The 17,745-nt window shown below is 39.3% G+C and overlaps 2 protein-coding genes across 4 annotated transcripts in view; one reads left to right on the top strand and one right to left on the bottom strand.

Moving 5' to 3' along the window:
• Positions 1–3,031, top strand: part of LOC148653559 (synaptosomal-associated protein 23-like) — a 28,274-nt gene extending 25,243 nt beyond the window's left edge. For both annotated transcript variants that reach the window (XM_088648732.1, XM_088648731.1), the window contains exons 6-8: positions 263–436; positions 730–874; positions 1,724–3,031. In XM_088648732.1, coding sequence (XP_088504858.1) covers positions 263–436; positions 730–874; positions 1,724–1,786 — 382 coding nt within the window. In that variant the 3' untranslated portion in view covers positions 1,787–3,031. The remainder of the gene's footprint in view (positions 1–262; positions 437–729; positions 875–1,723) is intronic.
• Positions 3,032–7,218: 4,187 nt separating this feature from the next.
• Positions 7,219–17,745, bottom strand: part of sptb (spectrin, beta, erythrocytic) — a 60,363-nt gene continuing 49,836 nt past the window's right edge. The window contains exons 29-36 of one of the 2 annotated variants that reach the window (XM_088648733.1): positions 17,391–17,475; positions 16,429–16,625; positions 15,425–15,510; positions 14,858–14,921; positions 12,470–12,705; positions 11,098–11,271; positions 10,338–10,380; positions 7,219–9,106 (exon numbers count right to left, since the gene is read on the bottom strand). In XM_088648733.1, coding sequence (XP_088504859.1) covers positions 8,924–9,106; positions 10,338–10,380; positions 11,098–11,271; positions 12,470–12,705; positions 14,858–14,921; positions 15,425–15,510; positions 16,429–16,625; positions 17,391–17,475 — 1,068 coding nt within the window. In that variant the 3' untranslated portion in view covers positions 7,219–8,923. Of the gene's footprint in view, positions 9,107–10,337; positions 10,381–11,097; positions 11,272–12,469; positions 12,706–14,857; positions 14,922–15,424; positions 15,511–16,428; positions 16,626–16,975; positions 17,101–17,390; positions 17,476–17,745 lie in introns of those variants that run through there. The other variant, XM_088648734.1, reaches the window with a different exon arrangement.

Raw genomic sequence — 17,745 nt, forward strand, 5'->3', positions numbered from 1 at the left:
ATCTTTTATTGTCCACTTGAGTGAAAATTAGGGTGAAGTGTTGAAGTAAAATGTGTACTTTTCTACAATCTAAAGATTGTAGAGTGGTGACCTACTACAAGATCACAGATTACAACCTCTTTATGCAAACAGACATTTTTGATAGTCAAAAAGGAAAGCTGAAAAGATACAACTCCTCCGACGTCAGTCTTGCAATCTTTCTGAATTGGCTTTTTGTGCTTCTGTCTGCTCGTAACGAGGGGAATTGTTTGCCCCCCTACAGAGTGAGGAGTTTTGAGATGGGCGACCGCTACAAGAGGACCTGGGGCACAGGGAGCGTCAAGGACAATGCCAGCAGCGGCGGCACAGATGGCACTGTGGTGTCCAGTCAGCCCGGCAGAATCCATAACGGGCATGCGGGCACCACCCAAGCCCAATCTGGGCCCTATATCAAGAGGTAACTGAGTCCCCAGAAACTAGACACCTGCGATATCAGGCTTGCTTAGGTGAGCTTTAGCTGCAAAGCTAATTTCACTGTCAACACATCTGATAAGTGTGTGAGTGCAGTATGTTTTTTTTTTTACTCCAACCTGGATACTGAGAAGGTTGCAGGAGATAGTGTGGACACTCAAACTGCACTTGGAAGTCCCAAGGTGTAAGAGTGCCATATTATGGACCTGTAGTATTAAGAGCTTCCTCCCAGCTCTGTGCTGTATTCTGTGATTGACTAGTGCACTGCGGTTCTCTCAGGATAACGAATGATGCCCGGGAAGATGAGATGGAGGAAAACCTGAATCAGGTGGGCGGCATCATCGGCAACCTGAAGACCATGGCCATGGACATGGGCTCTGAGATAGACAAGCAGAACAAGCAGATCGACCGCATCACAGATAAGGTGAGCAACACACTCGCACCTCTGTTTCACATCTACTGACACGGTTCCGGACACTCCTCCTGTTGAGGATCACTTGATCACTACGCAAGGTTCAAAGTTGCAATCTGGGAACATTGATTTTTTTATAAATATCCTGAATAGGATTAAACTGGGTTCCCACACTATTATGATTGAAGACATTAATTATTCAGATTACTAACTGCTGGATTGGTAAGTAAATATGTACTTAATTTCTACAGGTAAGCAATAGCTGCAGTATTGTGATCATCTTTATAAGAGTATTTATATGATAGTTTTTTTTAACTGATGGTCATCTTACATGCTGAGCATAAACCATTTTAAATAATGTAAATAAGACTTAAATACTTTATAACTCCCATGACAAAAGCTTGACAGAATACTGTAGATAATGTTGCTTCTCTCGTCAGTGCGTCTCTCACATTAAACAACTTTACAAACGCCACCAGTTGAGGATTTAGCCATAGAGGGCACGCTGTGTCAATGTGATCGTCATTCAGTGCAGTTAGTAATTGTATAGGTCACAGACACACCCTAGTAACCCATCAGTCTGTATTGGAATATCTTGCAGGAATGTGATCTATTGTGTAGAGGGTCTGTGCAAGGTACCTGAGTGTACAGGGGGAGTGTACTGTGCTTACACAAAATAACTTGGGAAAAATATTCAAGTTTTTAACTAGTGATCAAATGATAGATCCATTAGTTAAGCCTTGCTCAAAGCATTATTAATTCAAACTGTGGCAATACTCCTGAATGCTCATATGCTAGTTTTCACGAATGCTATATTGTGAGCTTTTCTGCCAAGCCCTCATGCAAGTCTCTGTCTTCTAGGCTGAAGTGAATAAGTCCCGCATCAATGAAGCCAACCAGAGAGCTAACAAGCTCATCAAGTAGAAAGAGAAGACAGTGCTGGAACCTGTGCTGCAGCTCAGTCTGTGTCTGGGACAATCTGGAAGGTTTCGATCAGTGGAAGTGCACAACACAATGTCAGGGGACATTGAAGCTCTGAGTGCTGATGAATCTTAAAGCTTTTCTCCTTCATCTGATGTTTTTCATGTTGAAGTGATCATCTCTAGAACCCTTAGGAACACTTCTCTTTGTCATGAAGACAGCATAAATTCAGTATAAACTGACTGTAAATGCAGGGTGGCTAAGGTTGGTCCCTTGTTTTCTCATTCATTAAAGCATAGGTAAATGAAAATAAAATTCAGATATTTAAAGTCAAGATGTGGAGTTGTGATCTTTCAACCATATAATTTATTACAATTGAGGTACAGCACGTTAGGATCCAAAAAAAGGGACCAATTTAAGTCACTTAAAAAAGTCTGAACTATGCAGCACTAAGGATTTTGTCTTGTAATCAACTGATTACTCTGTTTTTTTGCAGGTGCATTCTCTTAATCTACTTTAAGTCATTTAATTCAGGCATCGATGGGAAAAGCTTGGAATAAATATGCCTTTGAAAGAAATGAACTGGGCTGTACTAGTGAATACTTAATGCATATTATTTAACTTGGGCCTGCAGTTGATTTTCCACAAATCACCAGTATCCGTCAGTTGTATCCATAAAGGTTTTGTATATAGTTGTTCCACTGCTGATAGTGATAGTCCTGATGTAGAATGCTCAATAAATATACAACTTATTAGTAATCTTAAGAGGATTTAATTAAACAACCCTGCTCTTTAGGTAGTAATGTTCTATGCTGGGCTCCAAAGTTTAGTTATGCACTGTCAATGCCAAAAATATTTCAGCAAGTTGATCTCTAGTCAAGGACCTGTTAGAGGACTACAAAATACATGATATATTTTACTTAAGCTAACCCATTTCTTAATTCCCAGTTTTATACCATTAATTATCAGCTGTTTGAGGCAGTTGTTCCAGTCAGCTGTCTTCAGTTTTGTTAATTTGTGAAACTGCAGTTTTGAATAATATTTTTTCAGTATGGTTATACTTTCTAAATTTCTAAATATATGGATGAACATTTCTCAGTATGTGAAGTCTGATTGCGTACTCACGGGGTTAAGCAGTCAGATTTGAGGCTGCTGGTTCTGTTTTAATCCTTTTTGGGCTTTACCACTTGTGTTTTTAAACACTTTCTGTATGCTGTATTTCACACAATAAAAGGATGTGCATTTTTATCTAGTAAGTTTTTTCCCCACACTGAATTTTTGTGCTCTGAAGCTGAATTGCCCATTTGTAAGTTACAACTATACTTTCTCTCCTGCATTAAAGAGAAATGTCTGCTGATGCTGGATACTGCCGAGTTGAAGCCTAGGGGTATTCTAAAACCAGAAGTAGAGGAGAACTAAAAAGATTAGTTGACTCACAATAGAGATGGGGTTCAAGATATTCTGCAACAGGTAGAAATTAGACATTTGAAGATTGTATGTATTGAAAACCATATACTACAACTGGAGTGTAATCAGCATTACCAAAGTATAAAAATAGTTTCACTATAGCAGCATAGTGCTATTTAAGGAGAGTGCTGTTTAGAATAAATCTACACATGTTAGCATTGTGATAAACAAGTAATAGGTTTATTCCATGCTGAAAAAAAGAAGAAAGAGAACACAACGTTTCGGCCGTGGAGCCTTCTTCAGGTGGTCTCTCTCACACCTGAAGAAGGCTCCACGGCCGAAACGTTGTGTTCTCATTCTTCTTTTTTTCAGCATGGAATAAACCTATTACTTGTTCCTTTGCAGCCTACGCATGCTGACGCAGCTACCCACCTGAACTATTGTGATAAACATACTGATAGCAACCAACAACACAAGCAGACACTGTAGACCTAAAACATTCTGTGGCTAATAGAATGCTTTCTTTTGATTTTAAAAGGCGATCTTGCCATCTCTCTGGCTACACAACAGTATTAAGATCTTTCTGTGTGCAGTGCACTTTCTCCCTCAGTTATTGTGATTTGGTTGTTACAAACAACAGGAGAGCAGTGAATATTTTTACCTTCATCTTTCAAGCAGGGGTGGCAACCCTACAAAACCAGGTAGTTCTAATCCCTCTTGAGATTAATGACTTTTTTAACCCAAGATTGCCCTGTGATGTCACGGCCTGTTAGCCCGAGATGTATTGAGTTTCCTCTTTCTAATCTGACAGAGCTGTTAGTACAGGAACAAAAAGAGTCCTTTAACCTGTGCCAACATTCAGCAATCCCAGTCACTCTCACCAAGTGTAGTTTTTAAGGTTGTTAAACACAAATCAATAGATCATTGCTGGAGATTCTTTAGACTTTGTCAAATCATATCACATTGTATTTTGTAAACGTATTAGGCAACGTTGTTTTTAAAATAAAGGAGAATTGGAGGAACTGGGAAGAAGTGAAATGGGCTGGCAGAATGTTTCCTCACTTGCACCCGAGATCAGCCAGGGAATGTAACAAGTTAGAAATACCTAAGAAAATGCGCTGGGCTTTCCTAACAGGATGTAAAGATCTTTGTACAGCAGAATACAGTATTGCACCTTTTGGATGCTCAGCCTAGTTGACTTGTTCTGATGCTCTCTGTCAATTCAAATGGTTTTGCATGCTACTTAGCATCGTGCAATTATTTTTACTTGTTCCTGTAACTAAGGAGAGCCAGTCAGCCTTTCTTTAACGAATTTGCCAACTGTTCAAAAAAGGGTAACTCGCTCTTTCTTCTAACAATTACAGGTGTCATGTAATGGCATTCAATGATGAGGCAGTGGCCAGGCTGTCTTGTTTTAAGTGTATTTATCTCTATACTCTTGTCTTGATTTGAGGAATTGTAGATGACACTTCAAATAGTCCATAGTATGTTCTATTGAAAGGTAGAAGTTCAGAAATGGTATTTTAAGTGGTATAACCATTTTTCCTGTAAAATATTTGCATTTGTCACATGTAGAAAGTTAATTTTATTGCTTTTTGTTCTTCATGTATAAATTGATTTTTTTGCCTTTTGAATACACTAGTGTTTGTTTTTCTTTTTTCTGGGTCCTTTAAATGTATACTGGCATATTTGTATTCTTAATAAACAATCCATCAATCCTCTTGTCCCATTTTTCAGCTTTCAGTTTTCATATACTACTGTTTAGCGACTAAATTAGAGCTTTGTTCTAAGGCATGTTAATTACCACAGTACATTGTTAATAATTAAATGTGCTATGTGTAAGGATGTTTCGGGAAGTTTAAAATATGATCGCAATAGCAGCTCTGGCAGCTATTGACTGTTCTGCAGAGTATACTTGGCCAACTTTGAGCTGCTTTTTAGAGCCTGGAGTACACCCAGTTCGATCTGGTCAGCAAACGTAGGTGGATTAAAAATAGAGTAAATCTCATCTTGCGCCTAAAAATAATTAATATGTAATTACCACTTTAATCAATGCTGGTAAATACCAGTTTGTTGTAAGATGACCCTCCAACAGAACAGTAAAGACCTTTTTTATCTAAAAGATTTAATCATGCTGTATCCTAGGCTAAAGGTGGAAAAACTAATTTTTCAGTAGTTTTTTTTTCAAGGATTGACTAGTTAATGCTCTACTTGAAGGTATCTCTAGAACTACGCCTTGCAAAAGTATTTACACCTTTTTCAATGTTTTCATACATTTTTTGTTAGAGCTTTCAGTCATTACTGATATTTTTATTTAAACCTTTTGCTGTGGCAAACCTAAATTGATTAAGGTACACAATTATCTTAACAAGCCACACCATTAGTATTGTGGCTTGTGTGCCCAACACAAATAATTCACACTATTTCAGAATAAATACACCTATCTCTGTAAGGTCATTCAGTCAGGTAGTGAATTCTGCTGTGATGACCAAGGAGCTTTTAAAACTATTGAGATTTAAATCTGAATAAATGCAGAGGGTAGGAGAAGGGTGTGAAACATTTCAAAAACCCTTAATATCGCATTAAGATATCAATATCATTAAGAAGTAAAAGACTCCCAACAATGCCAAGATCAGGCTGAGCTCAACACTATTTCTGCTTTCAAATATTAAAGTAAATTCAAAAAGTGTACACCGCAGTTTGTAATTTTACAAAATGGTACATCTGAGGAAGGGTCTGAATATTTTTGCAACTAGTCAGGCATTTTCCAATGGTCAAGGAAGAGTTTAAGTCCACTCACTTTAATAGAAGCACAACTGATTATTGAACAGTTCCTAACAAAAAAAGGGATAACGGATGTTTCTCTGATCTTAATGGCTGACGGTCCCACTCTTCACTTTGAGTCTCAATATCCTTTGCACCATTGTACCTTTGTATGTTTCATCCTGAAATATCTTTATTATTAAATGAGCTTCAATAAGAAGATAGACACTAACTTGCAGACTCCTACGCTAGCCTAGCAATGAGATTAGCAAGGAAAACCCTTACGGACCTTTTTAATGGATCACATTTTTAAGTAATACAAAAAAAACTAGTTCAGGCAGTTCTTTGAAACCTACCAGCCTCCTCAGAAAAATAACAGCATTTACCATACAGTACTTTCTCACTTTCCCAAACACATCTATAGATTTCTAACATGACCTCCCATTGCTGCATTATTATAAGCATGTTTCAAATGTATTTCCCCTTCCATAGCCTTTAAAGGTATTTGAATTCTACACACACAACCCCAAAAAACTGAAAAGAAACTAGTACTTATCACTCCCAGGCTTCTTTAAAATGCAGAGCATTGGGGTAGAAGAAGTTCCCACTCCAGCGGTCTAGTTTCTTCATACCCAGCACTCCAGTACTGGGATTAAAGTATACTACACACTGCTAAGGTACATTGGAGGAGTAAAGAGCAATAAAAGAAACTAACTCTAGAAAAGAGCATGGAATAAACAGCATCGAATAAACCTATTACTTGTTCCTTAACTCTAGAAAAGCCCACTCCTCTGCTCAGGCACAGCCTGAATCAATTAACACAATCAGCAGACAGGCCTGTTGGCAGGCAATTGCAGGTGCAGTCTGTAACTTGTCCTGCTTAGTACCTTAACAGAAGTTTAGAGAAGGGCTCCCAGAAACAATAATAGGATTTTTCTTGCATTGAGTGAATGGGATGATTACTAAGGATAAGTCAATTAATACACACTGGTCAAATGATTTGCAAAACCTCAGAGTTCAATATTGCAGGGTGGGGTGTGGTATGTAAGTTTAACTGTAGGCAAATCACTGGATTTCTGTCACTCTAGCACAGAAAGCATATTATACTTAGTGCTTGGTGAGTAACCACCAATAACTACTGATCAGTGACATGTCCTGTTTAGTCACACAAGGTCGAGGACGTTGTGTTTTTCTGCTTCAAGGGTAAATGATATTACATAACCAAATCATCCCAACTTTCACAAAGAATGCTGAAACATCTTGGGTAAGTTGCTGTTCTTCAATTTGTTTTATTAATTCTCAGTTGTATTTAACTTCTCAGAAAGTCTCCTGAGGATAAATACTATATTTTCAAACATTTTGAAAATATGTAAAATGAATGCTTTAAAAAAAAGAAAAGGAAGAAAGCATAGGAAAATGGGCATTGTGAGTATTTATAGCTTTAAGTGGAGAAAACAATGCAAACAGCAAGAAACAACTGACAGAAATAGTGAACACTTCATAGACAGAAAGGAAACAACGCAAGGCATTGTTGATCAGCCATTGTTAAGGCAAACAATTCTAATGCCCTTTAAAGAGAACTAAATAAAAACGGCGATTTCAATCATTTGGTAAAGAGCAAATTCAGTAAATGGATAATAAATATAAGAAGTCTTAATATCAATGCATATTCCAAATAGAATTCCCTGTATTTTGGAGTTCAAAAGCTCAGTAGTGGTTCCCCCTCACTACTACAGTCTTTGCATTGGCTTTGGTGCTCTTTTCCCTACAGAAAAACTATACTGTATCTGTAGTATAAAGAAGAATACAAATATTTTTATAAAATAAAAAAAAAATACTGGAGTGGATTAGTTGAACTCCATACAATTCTTTGTGTGTGCCTTTAGCCTGGAATTCTTGTGGTAAAGCCAGTGACAGAACAGCAACATTTTTCAAATAATTATTTTTTTACAATGTTAACTTCAGCATCTTCAGGTTTTTCTCCACAGCTCAAATCCAAAATTTGAAATAAAAACAAGGAGTGTTAACTTCTCTCGTATCGCCTCTAGCACCAGTTAACAGTTGTCCCCTTGATCATTAAATGAACGATTGCCTTGCTCTTCTGTTCCTTCTGAGCCATTTTGGTTTTAGCTGAAAACTCACAAAAGTTTTTTTTCTTTGTAGACTTAGTTGCATTAAAGAAGTCTTTAAAATGTCTTTTAACCCACAGCTGTTACTAAAGAACTGCCTTCTGGTGTGCATTTTACATTAGTTTAAATTGAAGTTGAATTTGAAATAACCTTGATATGTGGGACAATCTTTGAATTATCAGAGTGCTACCCTTCCAGAATCTTCCTGTAAATCCGATTGTTTCTCTTTGTTTGCTAGAGAACGGAAAAATATGTTTAGGTTGTAGTGGTATCTGAAAGTAATGGGCAGTAGAATTGTACACTACCGCTTATTGGGGTCTCTGTTCTAGACAGCGCTGTACAGCGCTGCTTCACTTGCAGATGGGCTGTATGTTGACATGAATTATTCCAGAAAATCCCTCTTAATATCTTGTAGAAACTGCATTTTACAAATCTACCAAAGCCTGCCCCAGGTTTTACTTTCGAAGCTGACAGTACAGCATTACATTTTACAATCATTTCTTTCTAGGCGAGTAAGGCAAAACATTGCAAGTCATATATTGTAGGTAATAACATCTTGCTTCAGCATGCGATTCTTAAGAAAAAAGGAAAATTCCTTAAAATGATCTTTGGTTGTTTGGCTGTGAAAACATTTCTTGACCCTTCAAACTCAAAACCAGTGTTGTCAAGTGAACCTAGCATTGTAGGTTTGAATACAGAGGACAAAGTGTGGGTTCCATTCTCAATCACCTTACAGGTTTAATTCTAATAAATCATTGGTAATTTAAAAAGAAAAGGCAGTGCACCATGGTTTTCAATATTCACTGTCCGAGTGGGGCGGGTGGCCCAGGTGTGAGCAGTGTTATTTCTTCTTGGTGAACAGACTAAACCTCTTTTCCTTGTCTTTCTTGGCACTGCCAGTGTCGCCCGCGGTGCTGGAGGAGAGGGGCGGCAGGCTGCGAGCACGCGTCCCGTAGCTGCTCTGGGACTCTCCCTGAGGGGCTGCAGCGCTCTCTAGTGCCTGGGTCCAGTTCTGCAGCTCCTCCTGCAACACACAGGCAAGACGGTCAATTAGCTCAGCTCTGTTCAGTCAAATTGCAGTTAAGTTCTCACACGGAAGAACAGTTGTAATGGATGCATTGGTAAAAAGGCCTTCTGTGTCTTTATAACCAGAACATTTTCAAGCTTGTTCCTGTATTAGTCTTCGATGTTTTAAAGCCTACCTTCCTTTAAAAGGTAATGAGCCATCTCTGAGTCTTCACCTTGTACTAACTTAGTAAAAAATATTATTCGGTCACCATGCCTAGGATGACTTTTTTAATCTATAATGACTACAAAAATTGTATACTCCTTCTCCATTCTGTTAAAAAGCATACTGGTTTGAACACCTTGTTTAACCACCAGCAAAAATAAAATAGCCATAACGATCCACTAGGTGAAACTGGTAACTGTAGAGCTGAAATGCAGGTTAAACAGGTGCTGGACTGGGATCAGCGATCTGTGTTTCCTGGATCAGTCATCTTTGTCTCCTGCTTGAGGGACTGGAAGCAAAACACTCAGTGGTTCTGATGTGAGATGTGTACTTTCTATCTAACATTATTAAAGTAGGGATTTTGTGTTTTTAACTGGCAAATAGAACTGGCTTACTGTAGGTTTAAGGTAGGTTTTGTCATCTGCTTACATATAAATACCCAACTAAAGAGCACTTAAACAGGTGATAATTGATTTGAGACAACAAACCTGGCAAATCTGAAGCTTGCTATTTAAAAATACTAGCTTGTGTGTGGTTCAGTTCAGCTTTTATTTTTCCATGTCTTTTTCCGGCTGTAAGAGATACTGTCGACTCAAGGGGCATGGGAGGCATCTTCAGTTTTCACAATCCTTCTAATAACTCATATAATGAGAGCTGTCCTCACCCTGCAATGACTATAGGGTCATCACATGACCACATAAAGGTTTTTTTAAATTTTTAGATCACTGGTTAATTCATTCTCTTTTCAATATTATGAAGCAGCATTACAATACAAAAGTATACAGTATTATGTACAACAACACCTAAAGAGGAAAGTCCTTGGATGATCTACAACCAGAAGCACATTGACAGAGGATGCAAATAATTATATACATTCATTCCGAACATCCTTTGGGATCTAAGTAGAATGAATATTGTATGTTAAATATTCAGCACGCTCTCTTAATTTGCAAAAATCCTGCCCATATAAGCAGTATTCATCAGCTAGGTACACGAGTTTGCCTATAGTTTCTCAAAGACTCACCTCATCTTTGCACTGGAAGAGGTACTCACTGCTATCCCTAAGCCTGTGTGAAAGAACAGACACAACAGGTTTACCTCTGCACACAGTTCAATATTATTCTCCCACTAACAAACAAACCACAAAAACAAGAAAGTTTATCCTTTCTTCCATGGCAACAAATGCTACAGAGCAGGAGTGGCAAACCTCAACTCTGGAGGACACCCTTGAATCATCAGACATAAACATGTGGGTTTTGGTGACTTTTGGAAAATAACTGGTCTTATGAAGTCAGAAACAGCAAGCTGTGGTCCTGGAGAGCTACTGGGTGTTAGTATTTTCATTTCAAATGGGCTTTTTAAACTAGTTAGTATAGCAAAACACAATTTCGTGCAAAGACGGAGATTAAAGTTTTGGCAGGCTACATGGGGTAGCCTCCTCATGTTTTTGTTTTTGAACTTTTTGTTTAAATTTGTAGGACTGAACTGAAGGCTGAGGCTGATCACTCCTATTATAAGGAGTTCTAGTGTGGTATAGAGAAGAACTGTGGTCTGAGTAACTGGAACACAATCTCATTAGAAAGAGGTATTAACCTAGAAATTTAATTCATATAAAACATAGTTTCTTTTGACAAATACTGTGTATGCAATTCAAGAATAAGTCATTTTTAACAAAAGGCTGATTTCAAAATGTTACCCTTGCAGGGAAGCAAACATTGAATAAGGAAATGGCTTTGAAACATAAATGAACCAAATAAAAACTCTAGAAAAATTAGAATTCCTACCTCAATTTGAACACGTGTTTTTTCTTTTTGTAATTCATTAGAATTTCACAGACTGCATCGCTGAGAGACAGAGGATCTTCTCCATGGTATGTAACTCCCAGATAGAAGCTCTTTGCATCTTTATAGCAAGACAGTTCACCAGGTTTCAGCACACAGTACAGACTGTTCCATGATCTAAAGGAAATAATATGCTTAATTTACTTTAGGTACTGTACCTTTACATGAGAACATAAAGAAAAAGATCCCAATTGTATCTTATTAATCCTACATTCAGCCATTTGACTGTTTCAACAGCATGGATGGGTGCTTTGTTCCAGACCTCCAGGACTCCCCATAAACAGATGCACCCTATTTTTAGACCGATTCATAGTCCATTTGTGAACCCCAGGTCCCTGACTCATTATGAAGCCCTGAAATTCCCATGGGTAGGCATTTTCATTGCACTTGAGAATTGTGAATGCCTGCAATACCTTTGCAACTGCCTCTACCCATATTCAGACTCTTTCTAGATAAGCAATCATTCTTTCTGTAACACTTAGACTAAAACTGAACAAAATAATCAAACTACAGCCCAAGAGAAAATAGTCTCTACTGAGAAGATTACACGGAATTAATGCCTTAAAACTCGAAAATGTGTCATTAAGTGACGATCACTTTCAACAGTGGGTAAAGGATTTTTCCATTTGTCATCCTATTACTTAATGAACTGCAAAAAAAAGAGTTAACTTAATGAATTGTTGAAATTAGGTTTGCTGAGAAAAGCTGCGGAGTAAATCTACTATACAAAGAGTAGGCAGAGAAAACAGAGCATCTTATATAAGAGCATAACTGTTCCTTTGCAAACACTTTGTGAAAATTGTTAGTTTAGTGAGTCAGAGAGACTGCAGGACATTTACTGGTGCTCAGCACACTACTCACTGGCAAACTTGGTCTGTGAGATGTCCTCTTGTAATACACTAACAATTAAGATACAGTTCTAGCAGTTTCACTATTCAGACTTTAAACTATTCATGAACACTTCAGTTCCTCTTACTGCATGAAGCACTAATCTTACCAGCAACACCACCAATTGAAAGTCAAGGATAAAAGTCTTAAATCATCTCAAGAAAAATATTTTTCTCTTAATGTTCATGTTCGATTTTGCCTTTTCCTTCTCAGTCTCCTCTCTTCTTTAGTTGTGCTGAACCCTTTGTCCACGGCTAGACACTAGGCAGACTCACCAGGCAACAATATGTGACAGGCCACAGACTGAGGCCAAGGACAATAACGAGTCACACCGCAGTTTGGCTTTACACTGATATAAATGGCTAATCCAGCCCACAAAACTGAGTTTGCATTATGGTGTCTGCTGGCGTCCAGCTGAGGCTCCTACCTATTGGAGGCTCTCTTGCCAGGCCCTTCCAGGCTGTGTTTGCGTACAAGCATCCCCTCCAGCAGTGCAGGCTGCACAGACTGAGTCTCCGAGGGCAGCGTCGCGGCTCTCTCGCTCTCCACAGGGGGCGGCAGCGGGCCAGGCAGTGACGGTCTCTTTCCTGAGCTCGTCTCCGGTCTGTCTGGGGCTCCGGTCTCATCCAGCGGAGCGGGCCTCTGCTCTGCTGCAGACCCCGTCTGTAGAAAACCAGTAGGTCACTGTTAGAGGAAGCTCTCAAAAGAGTTTTGGAGGCTCACAATGCTGGACTGTGGGGATAGTCTTGCCTTGCACCTTGTGACTCTGGGATAGATCTCAGGGTAGCACACTCTAGGTTTTTCTTTTCTTTTTTAAACCATTTCAATAAATCAAAATGCAGCAATGCTGTATCAGCACACCCAGGTCTGCTTCACTTCAAAGTCCTTTTAGTCAGTTTAGATTCCCTTTTTGTTTTCTTCTGCGAGTGTCAAACAGGTATTTAAGATATTCTGCAAAACCTTGTCCTTTTGCTGCAATACTGAGTAAAACTGTATTTCAGCTGTAACGTTTGAACATGTCTTAAATTATAAATTTGAATTATGCTGGCATAAAGATTCAGAAATATTCTGGACACCTGAATCAGTGCAGCTGAAAGATTTACTAGAAGCAGCAGGAGAGTAAAAAAAAAACATGCCAGAGCTGATCCAGCAGTTTCAAGACTGTGCTCTGCCAGGACTACTTCAGGCTTCATCTTGGAGATTTAATATTAATGAGAAGCCTGAACTCTCCAGTCCTTCTAAAATATGATGCAGCACATTGGGAATTCATAAAATATGAAGGAGAGCTGTGCCATAAAGATAGTAAGAACCTATAATTACTGTCAAACAGCCCTAGGCTTCCCATAGCATTGTTTATGATCTGCAAATGGATGTGCGAAGACCAGCTACAGTACATTTTGAATGGGACAAATCTTTAAAAAAATACACACTCGATAAAAACTTTTACAAAGCCATTAAGTGAACATTGGGTTTCATGGAGACTGCTTGTGTTATTCATGTCTCAGCTCATGGCTATGAATCCTACTGCCGCACAAAGGGGAGATGGGAAGTGCAGCCCCACTCCTTCACCCTGCTCTCTCATCTTCAAGTCACTTGTCTATTTACAGCCCTACACAGGAGGTTCAGTGATGACTGGCGATTTGGAGGTACGTGCCCTAACCCACAGCACCAAAAGCATGCAAACATTTGGGAACTCTCGATTGTCATCATGTTGCTGGATTCCGACCCTTGGAGGCAATCAGCCATGTGTAAGCACTCTGGGAATCTCAGCAACAGGATTTGTGAAATGTTCCACATCCACAGTCTGGAAAGGAACTTGGTTGAAAGTTTTATCCGAAAAAGATGGCACCTTCTACAGCATAGCACCACCAGTCATATGCCAGAGTGTCTAATCTGAATGCATATCAACATCCTTCCATGTTTTTCAATTCAAGTACTGACCCTAGCCCAGCCTTGCTGAGCTTCTGAGACTTGAACAGGTCAAGCTTCAAGGCACGGCTGATAAAATTAATAAATGCATCCAGGCCACTGTCGCTCCCCTCCACTGACACAAGAAAATCAAAGGTACAGCTTTTCTGAGACATTTGTCTCTATCAGTGAACCTACAACAGTAGTATTTTGAATCCTTGAAGACGCCAGTAACAAGACAAGCATTCCAAAGCCAACAGATCATGGGCTTTGCTGGGCACGGTTACCTAGTGGCACCATCTAGAATCTGTGTCACACTCTAGACACACTGTACTACCAGCAGAAGCACCTAGGCACACCATGGCAACCGACACTCCTGCGGCTGCACTGGTCAGTCAATCTATTACCATGACAACGCAAAGTGATGGAAATCAGTCCCAACTAACTGTTACTAAAATCAGTCCTTACCTTGCTTCCACAGGATAGTTAAGACCCGATTTTCCAGTTATCATCGTTCTTAGAGAGTGTTTGCTGCACTCCCAGCATTCCCAATTTCCCTCTGTGATTTACTTTGGATATTCTCTGCGCTCAACTTGATTGTTTTTCTGGCTTTTGATCTGTGTTTGTGTCCTGGCTACGCTCCTGGATTTCCCCGCTGCCTTGAACACAGTTTGTTTCCTGACCTTGGCTTGGATTTCAGTTATTACCAACATCTGGCTGCCTGCCTGCCTGCCTGCTTGCTCTGCCATGGGTTCACCTCACTGCTTTAAGACGCTCTCAGTTTGGTAGGAGCAGCGCTTATTACACTGTATGCAGCAGGGCTCATCTTTCTTCCAAAGTAAAAAAAAGAAACTCTCAAGCCTCTCAGGTGACAAATAAGAAATTTAACTGAAAATGAATTACTGACCAAAGACTGTTCCTCTGGGGTGTAGAGCTGTAAGGTGTCCGCAGTATCGCCCATCTCTCTTCTCCTGGTAAAAGTCAAGCATAGAGGAGTGAGCAATATTACAAGCAGAGTCATGTTCCTCTCCATAAGATTTTACTAAGACACAGATCCTTGGCACTTCCTTGGTGTTATGACAAAACAAGCATACACTGAAGCAGACACAAGCACATGCATAACATGTGACATAACATAACTGACTATGTAATTAAGATAGTACCCAATGGGCAGCACCATTTCTATTTTCCAACAGCTTGTCTCAATAATTAAAAAGAGCACTGCATTTTTAAATGATTTTAATAGCTAGAACTGGATAATTGTGTTTTGCCAAAATAATTGCTTTGTGTTGGCTGAACTATTGAATTATGATTCAATAGTTCAGAAAGCATAAAATAATAAGCCCAGATCACTTATCTTTTTGCTTCTCCTGCACCATCTTAAGATGGATGGGACTCATTCAGTTTATTTGAATGTAAATGAATGTAATCAATTCTGTCAGGGCTAACACTGGTCTAAGAGAAAGATGCTTACCTCATCTCCTCTTTAATCCGCTTTTCCTCCTCCTGTCTCATTTGACGTATTTGCTCTTGCTTTTTCCGAATTTCAAGTAATTCCAACTGGAGAGAGAAAAACATTCAGAGTATTGAAGGAGATTTAAACACTGGCGTGATTCTTAGATTTTAGCCATATGTGAAATATACATACAGTAGGTTTGTTCATTTCAATAGTTTTTTAGCCTTTTGTCATCCAAGTAAAGGCACAGCAAAGCTTAAAATTCTTAGAAGTATGTCAGTTTCAAGAAATTCAACATTTAAAGGCATCCGCTGATAGAAAAGGCCACCTTATTTCTTCTTCTACTTTCTGGCTGTCCTGCTACATAACCACCATATAAGGGTAAAAGGAAAGCTAGTTATCATTTACTGCATGATGTCTCCCTGCAGTCCCCCTGTTCTCTGACAACTACATTCCAACAACTCATGGGTACAATCATGGGTGAATCTTTCTGGGTGCAAAATACAACAGAAATGCCCATTGGACCTTGTGGTTACATGCAAATGTTTGGCCTTGGAACCTATTGTTCATCATGAGATAAAAATCAGATGGGGCACATTTCTAACAGCATGGAGATTGTAGCTGTCGGATGTGTGATCTCTCATTGCCATGCACCAACAGGGCAGCTTACGACAGTCTTCCTGCTGTGTTCCAATAGATGGCTCCAGGTGGCTCTCAGCAATCACAATACATTGCAATGGTATCTGTGACTCTACTCCATGAAGTGAGCAAAAGCGTGTCAGTAGAAGTATAAACTCCTTGAACAGACTGAGCTTTGAATCATGTTCTCCCTACAGTCCATCAAAGAGCCACCCGGAGAAACAGGAGGATTATATAGCTAATATATTACTATTGTATAGCTGGTCCATACTATATAACATAAATATCAATCCATACTATATAACATAAATATTAAACCATACTATATAACATAAATATCCAGGGAGGACTCCTAGACAAGCACAGCTTGAATATGATCATACCGTTGTCAGCCGCTCCAGAGCAGAAAACCTCTCCTCCCAGGTGGCTGTTGACTTTTCAAAGGCCTCATGTCTCTTGAGCAGTTTCTCCACCTCATCCACTGTCTGTCCAAGGTCTCGACTAGCCATGTAGGGCTCCTGAGCAATGAGCCAGGCCTCAGCCACGGAGGCGTCTCTTGCAAACTGGCACACCTCCAGCACTGCCAGGGAGACAACGCAGGGCAGGCAGTGGAGATGAACATAGGGACACCAGAAGGGTTACACATGAGAGATGGCCATTCAGCTCATCTTTTCTGTTTGATAGTAGCTAATTGATATGAGGATGTCAACCAGCCATTTCTCTTTGTCTTAAAAATCTTCAGATAGAGATAGTAATGCATAGTCGTACTTGTAACAAGTAAACTGCACCTGACGTACCCAGGTATAAGAACGTCTTTCCTGCGTATACTTGTGAACTGTAGAAAATAAACTACAGATTTAAGATGTAATTAGTGATCTTAAAAAAATATACTAATATGTTTATGTTGACATCAATCTAAGGACAAACAATGGTAAATTGTATATATTACACTAGTAAGAACTCATTGGGGATATTTAGCACATCTTTATTCACCTTGTTACAAAATGATATTTCTGTTCTGGAATCTGTCCAAAAAAGACCGACCAGACACATCCCTAGGAATAAAAGAACATTCTATGCTGACATCCTAAAAGAACCGAGCCTTTTTTCGTTTTAAACAGACAAGATTGTGGATTGGCCTTGATACAAGTACAATTGGAAACTACAGGGAGGTGCATTTAGAACAGAGAACAGAAGGCGCTTCTAGAACAATTTCCCCACCAATGCTGTCAAAAGAGATCCACTGGTTACATACAAGTTAAGATCCTTGGCTCAATTAGCTGCTAGCAAACCAATAGGCCTCCTCTAGTCTGTTCTGTTTTTTAATGTGGTATTCGGCACTTACAGAGACGAAGCCAGTCCCATCTGTCATCCCACTTGCCCATCATCTCCCTGTTCTTCTCGGTCAGCTGGATCAGCTTTTCTTTAATCTGTCGAAAGACAGACAGAAGGTATGTTTTGTGCTGATTTAGCATTTTTTCCATCTCTGGAAGGTAGAGTGGATCAATCTACATCACAGAGTCCTACTATCCTGCTGTACACTTTTTTAAAGAGTACAGCTCTCCATCTACTGCTTAAACAGCACTCAACTTGGTACTGCCACTTATTGCACACTTCATAAACTGTTAACTAGGACATCGTCCTCTCCACTATACGCCTGACTGGCAGGAACGTCAGACAGTTACTCTTCATTTACATTT

Source organism: Lepisosteus platostomus, chromosome 10 (genome assembly GCF_059453375.1).
Source record: "Lepisosteus platostomus isolate fLepPlt1 chromosome 10, fLepPlt1.hap1, whole genome shotgun sequence".
Classification (NCBI taxonomy): Eukaryota; Metazoa; Chordata; class Actinopteri; order Semionotiformes; family Lepisosteidae; genus Lepisosteus; species Lepisosteus platostomus.